Here is a 16,892-nt window from a genome sequence, read left to right as displayed (position 1 = left end):
TTGAGCAATGTGGGTTGGAAATAAATGACTCCACACGGATTTTTTTCAGTTGGGGAGGGAGGAGCAAGATGGCAGAAGAGCAGGGTCCCCAAATCACCTGTCCCCACCAACTTACCTAGATGACTTTCAAATCATCCTGAAACCTACGAATTCGGCCTGAGACTTAAAGAGACAACAGCTGGAATGCTACAGTGAGAAGAGTTCCGCTTATATCAAGGTAGGAAGACGGAAAAATAAATAAATAAAAAAGCATCCAAGGGGTGGGGGGAGGCGGAGGCGCGAGGAGCCGGGCTAAGGCCGCGGACGAGAGCCTCCAGGACAGGAAAGCCCAGGCCCGGAGAAGCAGGAACTTTGCCAACCTTCCCAGAGGGAAAGGCGCTCCCGGGGAGCTCGGGCAGGGCCCAGGAGGGGCAGTGGAGCCCCCAGGGTCCCAGGGGCACTAACAGGGGGTGCGCCCAGGGGAGAGCATGCCGCACACCGCAGGCCAAGCTCCCTAAAGGGCTGGAGCCCAGGGCGGCAGGACCCGGGAGCAGTTCCGATGGCGGATTGGGTGGCGGCTCCGTGGGGAGGGGGCTGCACGGCCCCGGGAACGGGATTCCCGCAGCGCAGACCCAGGAGCCCAGGGCCCTGAGGGACACAGCCCAGGATCTGGTGCTCCCCTTGGGACAGGCAGAGGCCAGGAGGACACAGGATAGGGAGGGCGCTCCTTCGCCGGGTGACCCCGAGCTGTGCAGGTCGGCAGCCCGGCCCCCGGATCATCCAGGCCTCTGCGGACTGAGAGCTGCAGTAGTTACTGCGGGAGCTGATTCCAGGGCTGGAAGGCTGGCCGCTGCCTCTGTTGTTCCTCCCTGTGTCACTTTGTGCCTGAGACAGAGCAGGCTGCCAGTGAGCAGGAGCCTCACAGGATAAACAGCTCCCACTGAGCTGTGCACCTGGAAGGGCGTGGGGCAGCTCCGCCAGGTGCACACACCTGAGAATCAGTACAGCAGACCCCTCCCCCAGAAGACCAGCTGGAAGGACAGGGGAAGAGCAGGTTCTTGACCAAGCAGCGCTGGAAAACTCCAGGGGAAGTAGAGGGACTTACAGTATATAGAATCAGAGGATACCCCTCCTTGTTTTTTTCTTGTTTTCTTTTGTTTTTAACTTCTGTTGTTTGTTTTCCCTTTTTATTCCTCTTTATTTTTCCTTCCTTTTTCTAGTATAACTTGTTTTTAGAAACTCTGCACTGAGAAAAATGACTAGAAAGAACTCACCACAAAAGAAAGAATCAGAAATAGTACTCTCTCCCACAGAGTTACAGAATTTGGATTACAATTCGATGTCATAAAGCCAATTCAGAAGCACAATTATAAAGCTACTGGTGGCTCTGGAAAAAACCATAAAGGATTCAAGAGACTTCATGACTGTAGAATTTTGATCTAATCAGGCTGAAATTAAAAGTCAATTAAATGAGATGCAATCCAAACTGGAGGTCCTAATGATGAGGGTTAATGAGGTAGAAGAATAAGTGAGTGACACAGAAGATAAGTTGATGGCAAGGAAGGAGCTGAGGAAAAATGAAAAAAAAAAAAAAACAATTAAGAGATCATGAGGATAGGTTAAAGGAAATAAATGACAGCCTCGGAAGAAAAAATCTACGTTTAATTGGGGTTTCAGAGGGTGCCAAACATCTCCAAAGAAACAAGAGCTTTTAACGATACACTGGACCAGACGGATTTCACAGATATTTACAGAACTTTAGATCCAAATGCAACTGAATACACATTCTTCTCAAGTGTACATGGAACTTTCTCCAGAATAGACCACATACTGGGTCACAAATCAGGTCTTATCCGATAACAAATGATTGGGATAGTCCCCTGCATATTTTCAGACCATAATGCTTTGAAACTAGAACTAAACCACTAGAAGAATTTTGGAAGAAATTCAAACACATGGAGGTTAAGAACCATCCTGCTAAAAGATGAAAGGGTCAACCAGGAAATTAGGGAAGAATTAAAAAGATTCATGGAAACTAATGAGAATCAAGATACAACTATTCAAAAACTTGGGATACAGCAAAAGCAGTCCTGAGGGGGAAATACATCGCAAAACAAGCATCCATCCAAAAACTGGAAAGAACTCAAATACAAAAGCTAACCTTGCACCCAAAGGAGCTGGATAAAAACATGAAATGGATCCTACACCCAGCAGAAGAAGAGAATTCATAAAGATTTGAACATAACTCAATGAAATAGAGACCAGAAGAACTGTGGAACAGATTAACAAAACCAGAAGTTGGTTCTTTGAAAGAATTAATAAGATAGATAAACCATTACCAGCCTTATTACAAAGAAGAGAGAAAAGACTCAAATTAATAAAATCCTGAATGAGAAAGGAGAGATCACCACCAATACCAAGGAAATACAAACGATTTTAAAAACTTATTATGAGCAGCTATACGCGATTAAATTAAGCAATCTAGAAGAAATGGACGCATCTCTGGAAAAAGACAAACTACCAAAACTGGAACAGGAAGAAATAGAAAACCTGAACAGGCTGATAACTAGGGAGGAAATTGAAGCAGTCATCAAAAACCTCCCAAGACACAAAAATTCCCAGGGGAATTCTATCAAACGTTTAAAGAAGAAACCATACCTATTCTACTAAAGCTGTTCGGAAAGATAGAAAGAGATGGAATACTTCCAAACTCGTTCTATTTGGCTGGCATCACCCTAATTCCAAAACCAGACAAAGACCCCACCAAAAAGGAGAATTATAGACCAATATCCCTGATGAACATGGATGCAAAAATTCTCAACAAGATACTAGCCAATAGTATCCAACAGTACATTAAGAAGATTACTCAGCATGACCAAGTGGTATTTATCTCCGGGACACAAGGCTGGTTCAACACTCATAAAACAATCAATGTGATTCATCATATCAACAAGAGAAAAGAACAAGAACCCTATGATCCTCTCAATAGATGCAGAGAAAGCATTTGACAAAATACAGCATCCATTCCTGATCAAAACTCTTCAGAGTGTAGGGATACAGGGAATATTGCTCAGTATCTTAAAGCCATCTACGAAAAGCCCACAGCAAATATCATTCTCAATGGGGAAACACTGGGAGACTTTCCCCTAAGATCAGGAACAAGACAGGGATGTCCACTCTCATCACTGCTATTCAACATAGTACTAGAAGTCTTAGCCTCAGCAATCAGGCAACAACAAGAAATAAATGGCATCCAAAATGGCAAAGTCAAACTCTCCCTCTTGGCAGATGAAATGATACTCTACCTAGAAAACCCAAAAGACTCCACCCCAAGATTGCTAGGACTTATACAGCAATTTGGCAGTGTGGCAGGATACAAAATCAATGCCCAGGTATCTGTGGCATTTCTATACACTAACAATGAGACTGAAGAAAGTAACATGAAAGAGTCAATCCCATTTACAATTACACCCAAAAGCATAAGATACCAAGGAATAAACCTAACCAAAGAGGTAAAGGATCTATACCCTAGAAACTACAGAACACTTCTTTTTTTTTTCTTTTCTTTTTTTTTTTACAGAACACTTCTGAATGAAATTGAGGAAGACACAAAGAGTTGGAAAAATATTCCATGCTCATGGATTGGAAGAATTAATATTGTGAAAATGTCAATGTTACCCAGGGCAATTTACACTTTCAATGCAATCCCTATTAAAATACCATGGACTTTCTTCAGTGAATTGGATCAAATCATCTTAAAATTTGTGTGGAATCAGAAAAGACCCCAAATAGCCAAGGGAATTTTAAAAAAGAAAACCATAGCTGGGGGCATCACAATGCCAGATTTCAGGTTGTACTACAAAGCTGTGGTCATCAAGACAGTGTGGTACTGGCACAAAAACAGACACACAGATCAATGGAACAGAATAGAGAATCCAGTAGTGGACTCTCAACTTTATGGTCAACTAATATTCGATAAAGGAGGAAAGACTATCCACTGGAAAAAAGACAGTCTCTTCAATAAAGATGCTGGGAAATTGGACAACCACATGCAGAAGAATGAAACTAGACCATTCTCTTACACCATACAGAAAGATAAACTCAAAATGGATGAAAGATTTAAATGTGAGACAAGATTCCATCAAAATCCTAGAGGAGAACACAGGCAACACCCTTTTTGAACTAGGCCACAGCAACTTCTTGCAAGACACATCTATGAAGGCAAGGGAAACAAAAGCAAAAATGAATTATTGGGACTTCATCATGATAAAAATATTCTGCACAACCAAAGAAACAGTCAACAAAACTAAAAGACAACCTACAGAATGGGACAAGATATTAGCAAATGACCTATCAGATAAAGGACTAGTATCCAAGATCTATAAAGAACTTATTAAACTCAACAGCAAAGAAACAAACAATCCAATCATGAAATGGGCAAAAGACATGAACAGAAATTTCTCAGAGGAAGATACTGACATGGCTAACAAGCACATGAGAAACTGCTCTGCATCACTGGCCATCAGGAAAATACAAATCAAAACCACCATCAGATAAAACCACACACCAGTGAGAATAGTGAAAATTAACAAGACAGGAAACAACAAATGTTGGAGAGGCTGTGGAGAAAGGGGAACCCTCTTGCACTGTTGGTGGGAATGTGAATTGGTACAGCCACTCTGGAAAACTGTATGGAGGTTCCTCTAAGAGTTAAAAAAGATCTGCCCTACGACCCAGCAATTGCACTGTTGGGGATTTACCCCGAAGATACAGATGCAGTGAAACACGGGGACACCTGCACCCCAATGTTTATAGCAGCAATGTCTACAAGAGCCAAACTGTGGAAGGAGCCTCAGTGTCCTATGAAAGATGAATGGATAAAGAAGCTGTGTCTATGTATACAATGGAATATTACTCAGCCTTTGGAAATGACAAATACCCACTATTTGCTTCAACGTGGAGGGACCTGGAGGGTATTGTGCTGAGTGAAATAAGTTAATCAGAAAAGGGCAAACATTATATGGACTCATTCTTTTGGGGAATATAAACATTAGTGAAAGAGAATAAAGGGTAAGGAGAGAAAATGAGTGAAAATTTCAGTGAGGGTGACAAAACATGAGAGACACCTAACTCTGGGAAATGAACAAGGGATATTGGAACAGGAGGTGGATGGGGGGTTGGGATGACTGCGTGATGGCCACTGAGGGGGGCACTTGGCTGGCAGATTGAGCACTGGGTGTTATGCTATATGTTGGCAAATTGGACTCCAATAAAAAATAATTAAAAAAAGAAGAATCTACTCACAAAGAGATGACTATGTCTCATACAGGACGCTAATAAATAGCATGGTGAGAAATCACTAATTAATTTTAAAAGTATTTGGGGTTATTATAAATATATATTTTTATATATGTGTGCAATTAATATAAATTATATTGTTAAACTCCTATGTACCTACCCCTTAAAATGAATAAATGTCAGCATTTTTGGAATTTGAAAAAAAAAAAAAAGAAGCAAGACAAAATAAGTCATTCACTTAAAAGGGAAGACCTTTAAGGCTGGCTGGAGATTTCACAACATAAACTTGGCAAGTTGGAAGAGAGTGTCATGATATATTCAGACTGCTGAATGGGAAAAATCTGCAGCCAAGAATACTCTATCCAGCAAGGCTATCATTCAGAATATAGAATGATATATATTCAGTTTCTCAGACAAACAAGAGCTAAAGGAGTTCATGTCCCCTAAACTAGCCCTGCAAGAAATATTAAAGTGGACTCTTTGAGTAGAAAGGAGAGACCAAGAGTAACAAAGACAAGAAGGGATCAGAGAAAATAGCAGGAAACAATGATTTAAAAAGTAAGAAAAAGACAATAAATATGTATCTATTGATGATTATGTTGAACATAAATGGAAAAATGCTCCAATCAAAAGACATAGGTTGTCAGAATGGATAAAAAAATTGCAAGACTCATTTATATACTCCCTACAAGAGCTCATTTTAGACCTAAAGACACCTGCAGATTGAAGGTGAAGGGATAGAGAGGCACTCTCTTATCATGCCCATGGATGTCAAAAGAAGGCCAGAGTAGTTATACTTTTATTGGATAAACTAGACTTTAAGACTGTAACAAGTTATAAAGAAGGGCATTATATAACCATAAAGGGGATAATCCAACAAGAAGATAGAACAATTGTAAATAGCTATACACCCAACATGGGGGCACTCAAATATGTAAAACTATTCATAACTAACATAAAGGAAATAATTGATAGCACAATAAGAGTAGGGGACTTTAACACCCCACTTACATCAATGAACAGATCATCTGAACAGAGGAAAAATAAGGAAATAATGGCATTGAATGACACAGTGGAACAGATGGACTTAGCAAATATATGCAGAACTTTTTATTGTAAAACAGAAGAATACACATTTCTTCAAGCGCACGTGAAACATTTTCTAGAATAGATCACATAGTAGGTCACAAAACAGGCCTCAACATATACAGAAAGATTAAATCCTACCATGTACCTTTTCTGATCACAATTCTATGAAACTAGAAGTCAACTGGAGGAAAAAATTTGGAAAGGCCACAAATATATGGAGATTAAACAACATGCTACCAAAGAATAAAATGGGTTAACCAGGAAATCAAAGACGAAATAATAATAAAAAAAATGGAAAGAAGCAAAAATGAAAACACATGCTTCTAAACTTTGGGATGCACCAAAACCAGTCATAAGAGGGAATTATATAGTAATACAGGTCTACTTTAAGAAGCAAGAATAGTCTCAAATAGACAACCTAATCTTACACCCAAAGGAGCTAGAAAAGAACAACAAACAGAGTGTAAAGCCAGCAGAAAGAAGGAGATAGTAAAAATCACAGCAGAAATAAATGATATAAAAACTAAAAAACGATAGAACAGATCAACGAAATCAGGAGCTGGTTCTATGAAAGATTAATAAACTTGATAAATCTCTAGCCAAACTCACCAGAAAGGAAAGAGAAGGACCTAAATAAATAAAATCACAAATGAGAGAGGAGAGATCACAATCAACATCACAGAAATACAAACAATTATGAGAATATCATGAAAAAATATAAGACAACAAACTGGACAATACGTAAGAAATAGAAAAATTCCTAGAAACATATTAACTACTAAAACTGAAACAGGAAGAAATAGAAAACTTGAATAGACCAATAATCAGTAATGAAATTTCATCAGTAATCAAAACAAACAGGTTTATAGGTGAATTCTACAAAACCACTAAAAATAATTAATCCATATACTTCTCAAACTGTAAGGCATTTCCTCCTTCTTTCTCTCTCTCTCTCTCTTTCTCTCTCTCTCTCTTTCTCTCTCTCTTTCTTCTTTCTTTCTTTCTTTCTTTCCTTTCTTCTTTCTTTCTTTCTTTCTTTCTTTCTTTCTTTCTTTCTCTTTCTCTTTCTTTCTTTCTTTCTTTCTTTCTTTCTTTCTTTCTTTCTTTCTTTCTTTTCCTTCTTCTTTCTTACCATTCCTCCAATGTGGAGTTTGAACTCACAATACCAAGATCAAGGGTCACATGCTCTGCAGATTGACCCAGCCAGGCATCAAAAAATAGAAAAGAAAGAAAAATGACCAAATTCATTCTATGAGGCCAGTATTACCCTGATACTCCAAACCTGCTAAAGATTCCACTAAAGAAAGAGGACTATACTCCAGTATTCCTGATGAACATGGATACAGATTTTCTCAATACAGTGCTAGCAAACCATATCCATCAATACATTAAAGGAATCATTCGCCATGGTAAATATCCTCAGTTGGAAGGGTGGTTCAATATTTGCCAAGGAATCAAGGTGACATCACATAATAAAAGAAGGGATAAGAATCATGCAATCCTTTCAATACATGCAGAAAAAGCATTTGACAAACTACAACATCCATTCATAAAAATCCTCAGTAACATAAGGATAGAGGAAACATATCTCAATATCATAAAGGCCATATGTGAAAAACCCACAGCTAATATCATCATCAATGGGGAAAAACTGAGAGCTTTTCCTCTATCATCAGGAACAAGACAGGGATGTTTACTCTTACAACTGTTATTTAACGTATTACTAGAAGTCTTATAGCAATTAGCAAAATTATACAACAAAAGGAAATAAAAGGCATTCAAATCAGCAAAAAAAAAAAAAAGAAAACTTTCACTATTTTCAGATGACATGATACTCCCTATAGAAAACCAAAAAGACTATACCAAAAAATGGCTAGAAACCCATTAACAAATTTTGTAGTCTTGGGATACAAAGCCAATATACAAAAGTGTGTTGTATTTCTATACACCAATTATGAAGCAGCAGAAAAGAAATTAAGGAATCAATCCTATTTATAATTACACCAAAAATGATAAAATACCTGAGAACAAACCTAGTCAAAAAGGAGAAAGACTTATACTCTGACAATTATAAAATACTGATGAAAGAAATAGAATGACACAAAGAAATGGAAAGATATTACATACTCATGGATTCGAGGTACAAATATTGTCAAAATATCTATACTACCTGAACCAATATACAGATTTAATGCAACCCCAATCAAAATACAAAATAATAATAGCACTTCTCACAGAGCCAGAACAAATAATCCTAAATTTGTATGAACCACAAAAGACTCTGAATAGCCAAAGTAATCTTGAAAAAGGAAAGTGAAGCTGGAAGCATCATAATTCTGGACTTCAAGTTATATTACAAAGCTAACAGACACGTGAAAAGAGGCTCAACCTCACTCATTATCAGGGAAATACAAATTAAAACTACAATGAGATATCACCTCACACCATCAGAATGGCTAAAATGAACAACGCAGGTAACAGCAGATGTTCGCATGGGTGTAGACTAAGGGGAACCTTCTTGAATTGTTGGTGGGAATGATAATTAGTGCAGCCACTCTGGAAAACAGTATGGGGGTTCCTCAAAAAATTAAAAATAGAACTACCCTATGACCCTGTAATTGCACTACTAGGTATTTACACAAAGGAAACAAAAACACTGATTCAAAGGGATATATGTCCCGATGTTATAGCAACATTTTCTACGATAGCCAAACTATGGAGCAGCCCATGTCCACTGATTGATTGACTGATGAATGGATAAAAAGGCTGTGAGATTATATATATGTAACATATATTCTTAGAATATAGATTCATATAATATATATTCATATGATATACGTGAATATTACTCAGCCAGTAAAGAAAATATTGCCACTTGCAATACTATGGACGGAGCTAAAGAGTATTATGATTCTAAGCAAAATAAGTCAGCTAGAGAAAGACAAATACTGTATGATTTCACTCTTATGTGGAATTTAAGAAGCAAAATAAAGGAGCAAAGGGTAAAAAAGAGGGAGGGAAAGCAAGAAACAGAGTCTTAACTGTGGAGAACAAACTGATGGTGTGAGGCTGGGTTAAATACATGATGGAATTAGGAGTGGACTTCTTACAGTAGTGTTGTATGGAAGTGTTGAATCACTATACTTTACACCTGAAATTAATATTATATTGTATGTTTACTAACCAGAATTTAAATGAACACTTAAAAATAAATAAGGGATATTAATTATAGCATCAGAAACATAGTCAATAATATTGTTATAACTTTGCATGGTGACAAATGGTAGCAAGCTATACAGTGGTGAATATTTCATAATGTATATAAAGTTTGACTCAGTATGTTGTACGCTGGAACTAATATAATATTGTATGTGAATTATGCATCATTAAAAAATAAAATCGTCACCCAGTGTTGCAAAGAAAAGAGAAACATACAGATCATTAGAAACATAGATGCAAAAAAAATAATTGCATTTTAAAAGTACTTTTTCTGCTCCTCAATTTTTCTAAAAATCTAACAATTCCTTCATCTTTATAACTGAACTCTACTTCTGAAACTAATGGTACACTAAATGTTAATTAACTGAATTTAAATAAAATAACATTTTAAAAAATTGCCTTCCTCTTCCCTTATGTCGTTAGGCTTTTGTCATTTAGAAGAAATATTTCTATTACTATACAACTAGTTATCATGGGAGGATGAATCAATGAATATTTGAGTAATGACAATATTTAAATCTCTGCCATGATTTATTGTTCAATATTTTTTTATTTCCTTCGCAGAAATGTATTCTATTCAGCAGAAATCTAAATAACTTATTTACAGGTAATATAATTGAACGCAGGCGTATTAAAAACTAAGGCAGAAAAATAGAGAAGTTTGGAAACTGATGTCATTGCGACAGTGACAATAAAGTTGAAAATGTAAGTCTTCGGAATTAGTGCCAAATACCAGTACATACTTGTTACCGGGACAATGATTTTAGAGTATTTTCAGTATAATAGAAGTGACATAGCAAGGGCACAAGAAAGAAGTATGTGATGATAATTTAGCAATCCTACCTCAAATTAAAACTTAAACATCAAAGACATTTCTCACACGGTCTAGATTCTCAGTGTTTGTGATACAGATGAAAGTAAGTGAAAAGCCTGGGTGGTCAAGTCTCTGATCCCAATATCATCTGGAATATATAAATTTCTCAGAGACACATGCCAATTAAAAGACACAATACAAGCTGAAAAGTGCTACATTCTGGAGGTGTGTGATGAGATAAAGTGTCTTCAAAATAGCCCAAGTGTAAGAATTTCCTGTTCAAATTTTAAGTGACACATTGATAAGAAATCAACTTTTTCCACTATTACCTCACTCTGAGCTCTCACAGGGTCAGCAGTCTGTGAAGACCACAGATATTACCTGTTTACAAGAGTAACAAGGTCTCCTACTGGAAGATGCATGACTTCCTGGCCAACAGAAGGTAAGTAAGTAGCTCTACTGCCCTGTCTCTCTAATAGCCAGCTTTTAGTGGGAGATTTCAAATGCTAGATGGGATGTACTCGAGGTATAGTTAATATACAATCAAATCACAAAGAACGTTGGTATTTTTATTCCAACAATTCAGGGTGAAAAATAAGAATAAATATGAAATATCTTAGAAAATTTATTAAAGTATTTAAAATATTACCTATGGTGAAGTAATCAAGTGTATACAAACACACATAGTTGGGTCATAAATCAATATAATGTCAAGTGAAATCGCATAAGCATCATGATAAGAAACAGTTAACTTTGGATTTGTCATCAGTCTAGATATAATTACATGTAAGATTTGATATTTAGCCCAGGCTTTAAAAATGAACTCTTAAAATGAATTCATCAAAGAGTGAGGTAAAACATTATTCTTCATACACTTACTTATGTAAATGAAAGCAGTTTGGTTTTCTATAAAAAGCAGGAAGAAGTTCCTTCTGTAAAATGCTACTTTAAATTTAACTATAAATGGTCAAAAACTTTTTTAAAAACTGAGGAAAACTTGGCCAACAAAAGTCCATACTGAAAGGTACTACTGTATAATGAGTTATGTTGCCTCGTCTAACGAATATGAATCAGTAATTATAATGTGGCTATTATGTTAAAATTAAAATAACCTATATATAGTTGAGTTTATGAAAGCCAGATTGAATAGTAAGTGATGTATATAGATTATAAATTACACCTTTTTACTCCAATTTTAGATTAATAAACTAAATTGCTAGACATAAAGTAAGTTTTTAAAGATCACATTTTGTAAATTTGAGAGCCAGAAGTAATTCTAGATCTCACTGACTTCAAAACTCATTGGTGGAATTATTAACTTACACTTATTTGATTTGTTAAAATTGCTTACACAACCAAAGCTACCCTCACAACCAGGGACAGTCATAGGATCTTTCTGAAAGTTTGTAACAACAGTGTTCTTCCATAAATGATCTACATTTTTATTTATCATTTTATAGTTTCATATTTTGCCATTAATACCAATTTCTGGTGTTAAGTGAGTAGTTTTCAAAACATGGTTTTTGTTAGTTTGTTTCAATATTGTTAAGGTTTGGGATAAGTTTAGTGTATCGCATGACATTTGAACATATATAATTTTTCTTTTAAAATTTAATTTCACAGAACTACAATTATTCAAAATAAAAGATCATTGATAAGAACACATCACCTTCCAATAAATAAATGTCACCAAATTAAAGGAGTTTATTACAGGAATTTCTTCTATGTACTAAAACCATTTCCCAATCAGACTTCTCAATGTTTAACCATGACAAGATTTAAAGCTCTAAGGGAATTAGTACCAGATTTTACATTATCAACTGCAAATGAGCACTATCACCCACCTCACGCTCCACCCAGTGTGACTGTCCTGGCAGTTTTGTCATTACATACAGTCTTTGTCAAGTCCTTCAGTTCAGTTCCACTTGACACTGTGCTTGCCACTACACAGCTACAGAGATGAATAACCAAGGGGTTACCTATGCAGAACTTAATCGGGTGAATAACTCAAATAGACACCAGATGAAAGCTAAGGGCACTAAAAATTCCATTTCAGTAACTGAGCAAGAAATAACCTATGCAGAATTAAATCTTCAAAATACTACTCAGGATCATCCAGGGGAACGCAAGAACTACCACTGCAAAGGTAAAACATTTAATACACACACAGTGTAACTGTTCTAGAATGTGCTCTGGGGCACATTGGTGGAGAGAATGAGTAGGGAATGATGTCCTATATTTTTCATTTGTAAGGATCAGAGCTTGGAGTTGGTAAATAGTATTGTAGACTAATAGACTAATTTTACTCAAGCACTGTTGTAATTCATAGTCTTTGATAACTCATGGAATAGTACCTTTACTGGAAATGTGATGGTATATTCTGAGAAAAGATTTCAATGGTAGATACAGTTTGGGGTCCAAATTTCTATATGTGGACTTCGTGTGCATCGTTGGTTCTCTTGTACATAAATTTCCTAAATGATAATTTCCATCCATCCTTTGTCAGTGTTTTCATTTCTGTTCCTAATATTTACTACTATTTCCAGGAAAGATCCTTGCTAGGATGCTGGGAATCATCTGCTTTGTCTTGATGTCCACTGTGATAACAATAGTTCTTATTCCCTGTAAGTAAGTGTTTGAATGACTATCTGGGAAATTTCACTTTAATGATTGTCACTGCCTCAAAGTATCTCATACTGTTATGGAATAGATCTTTCATTTTAATGCGTGAATGCTATAAAAATGGAACAATTATTCTCAACTTGTCAAAAGTATAAATAACAGAATAGTTGTAGAGAGTATTACACATATATTCAGTTTCATTACTCAAAGAGGTGTTCTAGGAGACACAATGAGAAATAAATACAAACTAATTCTTAAGACTGGTTAAACCCAATAGTGTAAGAAATGGAGAGGTTTGGTTTTTAATAGGCTTTTGAAATATTTTCTCCCAAATCTTCATTTCTTTGTCAATATTGCTTGGTTAAATACATTTTATTACAGAATTTTGTAATTCTAAACAATATCCCAAGTTCTAAGTTACGAAACTGAAATCATAATATATTTATTTCAGTTTAAGTTTTTATGATGATTTATTTAGTTTTTTCAGTTACTGAAATACTGGAGCAGAACAATTCATCCCTGAAAACGAACAATCAGAAAGGTATAAAATGATTTTCAAAATTCTGATATTATTGTTGTTTCTATTTGCCTCAAATTTCCTCCTGCTAAAACATGATAAGAAATCATTTTACTATTCTACAGAAGTCGTTTTATTCAGTGTTCTTAGGACATGTAGAGATTGATATTTTTACATGTTTACTTTATATAGGGACATAAATTAGGGAATGACAAGCTAACTATTCTCTGAGCATATTTTATTTATATCATCCTGTGAGTGTTCCTAGATATGTATACCTATGTATATACCTATGCAAGCATGTACATTAATTTGAATTTGTTAATATTCAAATATATTTTGTATAATATCTCATAATCTCTCTTTAGCTTATCACTGTGGTCATTGTCCAAAAGAGTGGTTTACATATTCCAACCATTGCTATTACATTAGCACTGAAAAAAAACCATGGAATGAGAGTTTGGCATCCTGCGCTTCTAACAACTCTAATCTGCTCTACATAGATGATGAAGAAGAACTGGTAAGATTTCAATGTTCCCAGATTTTATTAAAGCTTATCAATTAATGTCTTTCTCGAGCTCATCAATATTTTTATATGTATTTGTAGTTTATTTTAAAGTCTGTTAATATTCCATAGCTTGACTCTATATTTTATTTATATTTTTATTCCTTTAATGTACATTTGATAATTTTCAGTATTGCTTTTCATAGAATACCATCCTTCTATAAATGCTCTTTTGCCTGAAATAAAATTTACTAATTAATTTTACCATACAACAAGGAAACTAAACATATGATTGTGCAAATTGATCACAAAATAGTTAGAATCATGTAACTACAAATTGAATCCTGAAATAAAAGTTTAGAGCCTCTATCAGTCCTGTCAACTTCAATATTATGAAATATCTTCACGTAATTTCAGACTTTATATGAATGGAATCATTCAGTACATATTTTTATGTGTATCTCCTTTCACTTTCATATGATATTTGTAATCCATCTATATTATGACATTTGTCTATAGTTTGTGAATTTTTACTGCTATCTGATATGATTATGATATTTTAAATCTATTGTTAGAAATTTAGTTCCTTTTTAGTATGTGGGTATTACAAAGAATTATTTTATGAAAAGCATTTTCTATGTCTTTTTTCACATATTATATTTATAATGATATATTTATATAAATATTTATATATATATGATGCGTAACTACATAGTATATGTATATTTAGGCATATAAATATTATATTTATCATAATAGAATAATGATCTAGAAATATAACATCATAATTGTAATTATATATAATTATAATACAATTTCTTCCAAGCATGAGAATGAAATTACATGGTCATAGATATGTGCATATTTCAATTTATTACATTATTCCAACATTTTCTAGATTATTGTATAATTTTACTTCATAGTCAAAGGATTTCAATGGAATAATGGACAGTGTCTAAAATATCTTTGTCTTTCTAGCATGACTTTTTATTTGTCATTATTTTGATTGGAGAGAAAAAATATTTTTGAGACTTTTGTCTGTATATGTTAGTGTCTGTCATTTGCTCAGTCTGGGATATGTGAGGTAAAGAGAAATTCCATGGCATTTGCTGCCATGTCATTCCCTGGATCTGGAGATCTGGAGTGCCTGGTTCTGTCAAGTTTCTCATCATCTGTCTAAATCCTCTTATGTTGATTATATATATATATATATATATATGTATATATATATATATATATAGTTGTTTCCGCTCTATTTGGTGGGAGGACTAGGGATAAGTATATCCTCTCTATCTTTCCAGAGGGGGAAGTCTGAATTGTAATGGTTTTAATTTGGATTTTTCCAAGAGTAATAGTGTTGAGCATCTTTTCCTGCACTCACTTGGAATTTTATAGTTTACACTTAGGTTTATGATCAATTCAGAGCATTTTTGCATGTAATGTAGGGTATGTAATTATTAATATTATACGATAGATAGCCAGTTATTACACAACATTTGTTGAGAGTCTATACTTTTTCCACTGAATGACTTTGCATCATTGTTGAAATTTATTCACTAAATGCACGTGAGTAAAAATTTTGCACCTTCTAAATTGTTTCATTAATCTAGTTATGTATTTTATTTCCTTTTCCTTTTTAAAAAATATCCTTTTGTTACAATACATATATATGTATTTATTCTATTTCACAGTCATCTTGTGTTTTCTAGATCTTTTCATGAACATTTCCTCTATTTTCTTTCTCAAAGATATTTTTCAAAATAAGAATATAGTTTTATCAAATGCATTCTGCATCAGAGAAATCATATAATTTATTTTTTCAAGTTTTTATTTAAAACCAGTTATTTTACTTACCATTAATATTAGTTTCAAGTGTAGAATTTAGTGACTAATCACTTACATACAACCCCCAGTTCCTTAATACTCATCACCAATTTAACACATCCCGCTGCCCTCCTCCCCTCCAGGCAGTCTAGTTTGTTCTCTATAGGTAAGAGTATGTTTTCTGGTTTGCCTCTCTTATTTTTTTCCCCTATTGTCATCTGTTTTATTTCTTAATTTCCACATAGGAGTGAAATCATATGGTCTTTGTCTTTATCTGACTGACTTTTTTCACTTTGCATAATTCTCTCTAGCTCTCTGTCATTGCAAATGGCAAAATTTCAATTTTGGGGTCATATTTCATTATACATATAATTCTATATTCATTATATATAGGATATATATATTATATATTATATTATATATATAAAATATATATTATATTATATATATATATATTCTTATCCATTCATCAGGGACATTTGGGCACTTTCCATAATTTGGCTATTATTGATAAGGCTGCTATATATATTGGGGAGCATGTATCCTTTTGAATCAGTATTTTTGTGTCCTTTGGGTAAATATCTAGTAGTGTAATTGCTGGATCATAAGGCAGCACTATTTTTAACTTTCCAATGAGCCTCCAAATTGTTTTATACCGTGGCTGCACCAGTTGTCATTCCCACCAACAGTGAAGAGGATTCCTAGTTCTGTTTCTCCACATCTACACGAGAACCTGTTGCTTCCTGTTTTGTTCATTTTAGCCATTTTGTCTGGTGTGAGGTGATATCTCATTATAGTTTTGATTTATATTTCCCTGATGAGTGATGTTGAGCATCTTTTCATGTGTCTGTTAGCCATTTGCACGTCTTTGAAAATATGTCTTCACATCTTACACCCATTTTTAACTGGATTGTTTATTTTTTGGGTGTTCAGTTTTATATGTTCTCTATAGATTTTGGATACTAAGCATTTTTCAGTTACGTCATTTGTGAATATTTCTCTCATTCCAAAGGTTACATTTTAGT

At 34.9% G+C, this 16,892-nt stretch overlaps 1 protein-coding gene across 1 annotated transcript; it reads left to right on the top strand.

Moving 5' to 3' along the window:
• The first annotated feature begins 12,358 nt into the window (after positions 1 to 12,358).
• Positions 12,359 to 15,223, top strand: LOC129517104 (NKG2-A/NKG2-B type II integral membrane protein-like). Its single transcript, XM_055336733.1, has 5 exons — positions 12,359 to 12,545; positions 12,946 to 13,023; positions 13,509 to 13,562; positions 13,907 to 14,058; positions 15,095 to 15,223. The coding sequence occupies exons 1-5, from the start codon at positions 12,359 to 12,361 to the stop codon at positions 15,221 to 15,223; spliced, it is 600 nt and encodes a 199-aa protein (XP_055192708.1).
• The last annotated feature ends 1,669 nt before the right edge of the window (positions 15,224 to 16,892 follow it).

Source organism: Nyctereutes procyonoides, unplaced genomic scaffold (assembly GCF_905146905.1).
Source record: "Nyctereutes procyonoides isolate TBG_1078 unplaced genomic scaffold, NYPRO_anot_genome, whole genome shotgun sequence".
Taxonomy (NCBI): Eukaryota; Metazoa; Chordata; class Mammalia; order Carnivora; family Canidae; genus Nyctereutes; species Nyctereutes procyonoides.
The sequence above is the reverse complement of the archived record's forward strand: the minus strand, read 5'-3'. Positions and strand labels throughout refer to the sequence as shown.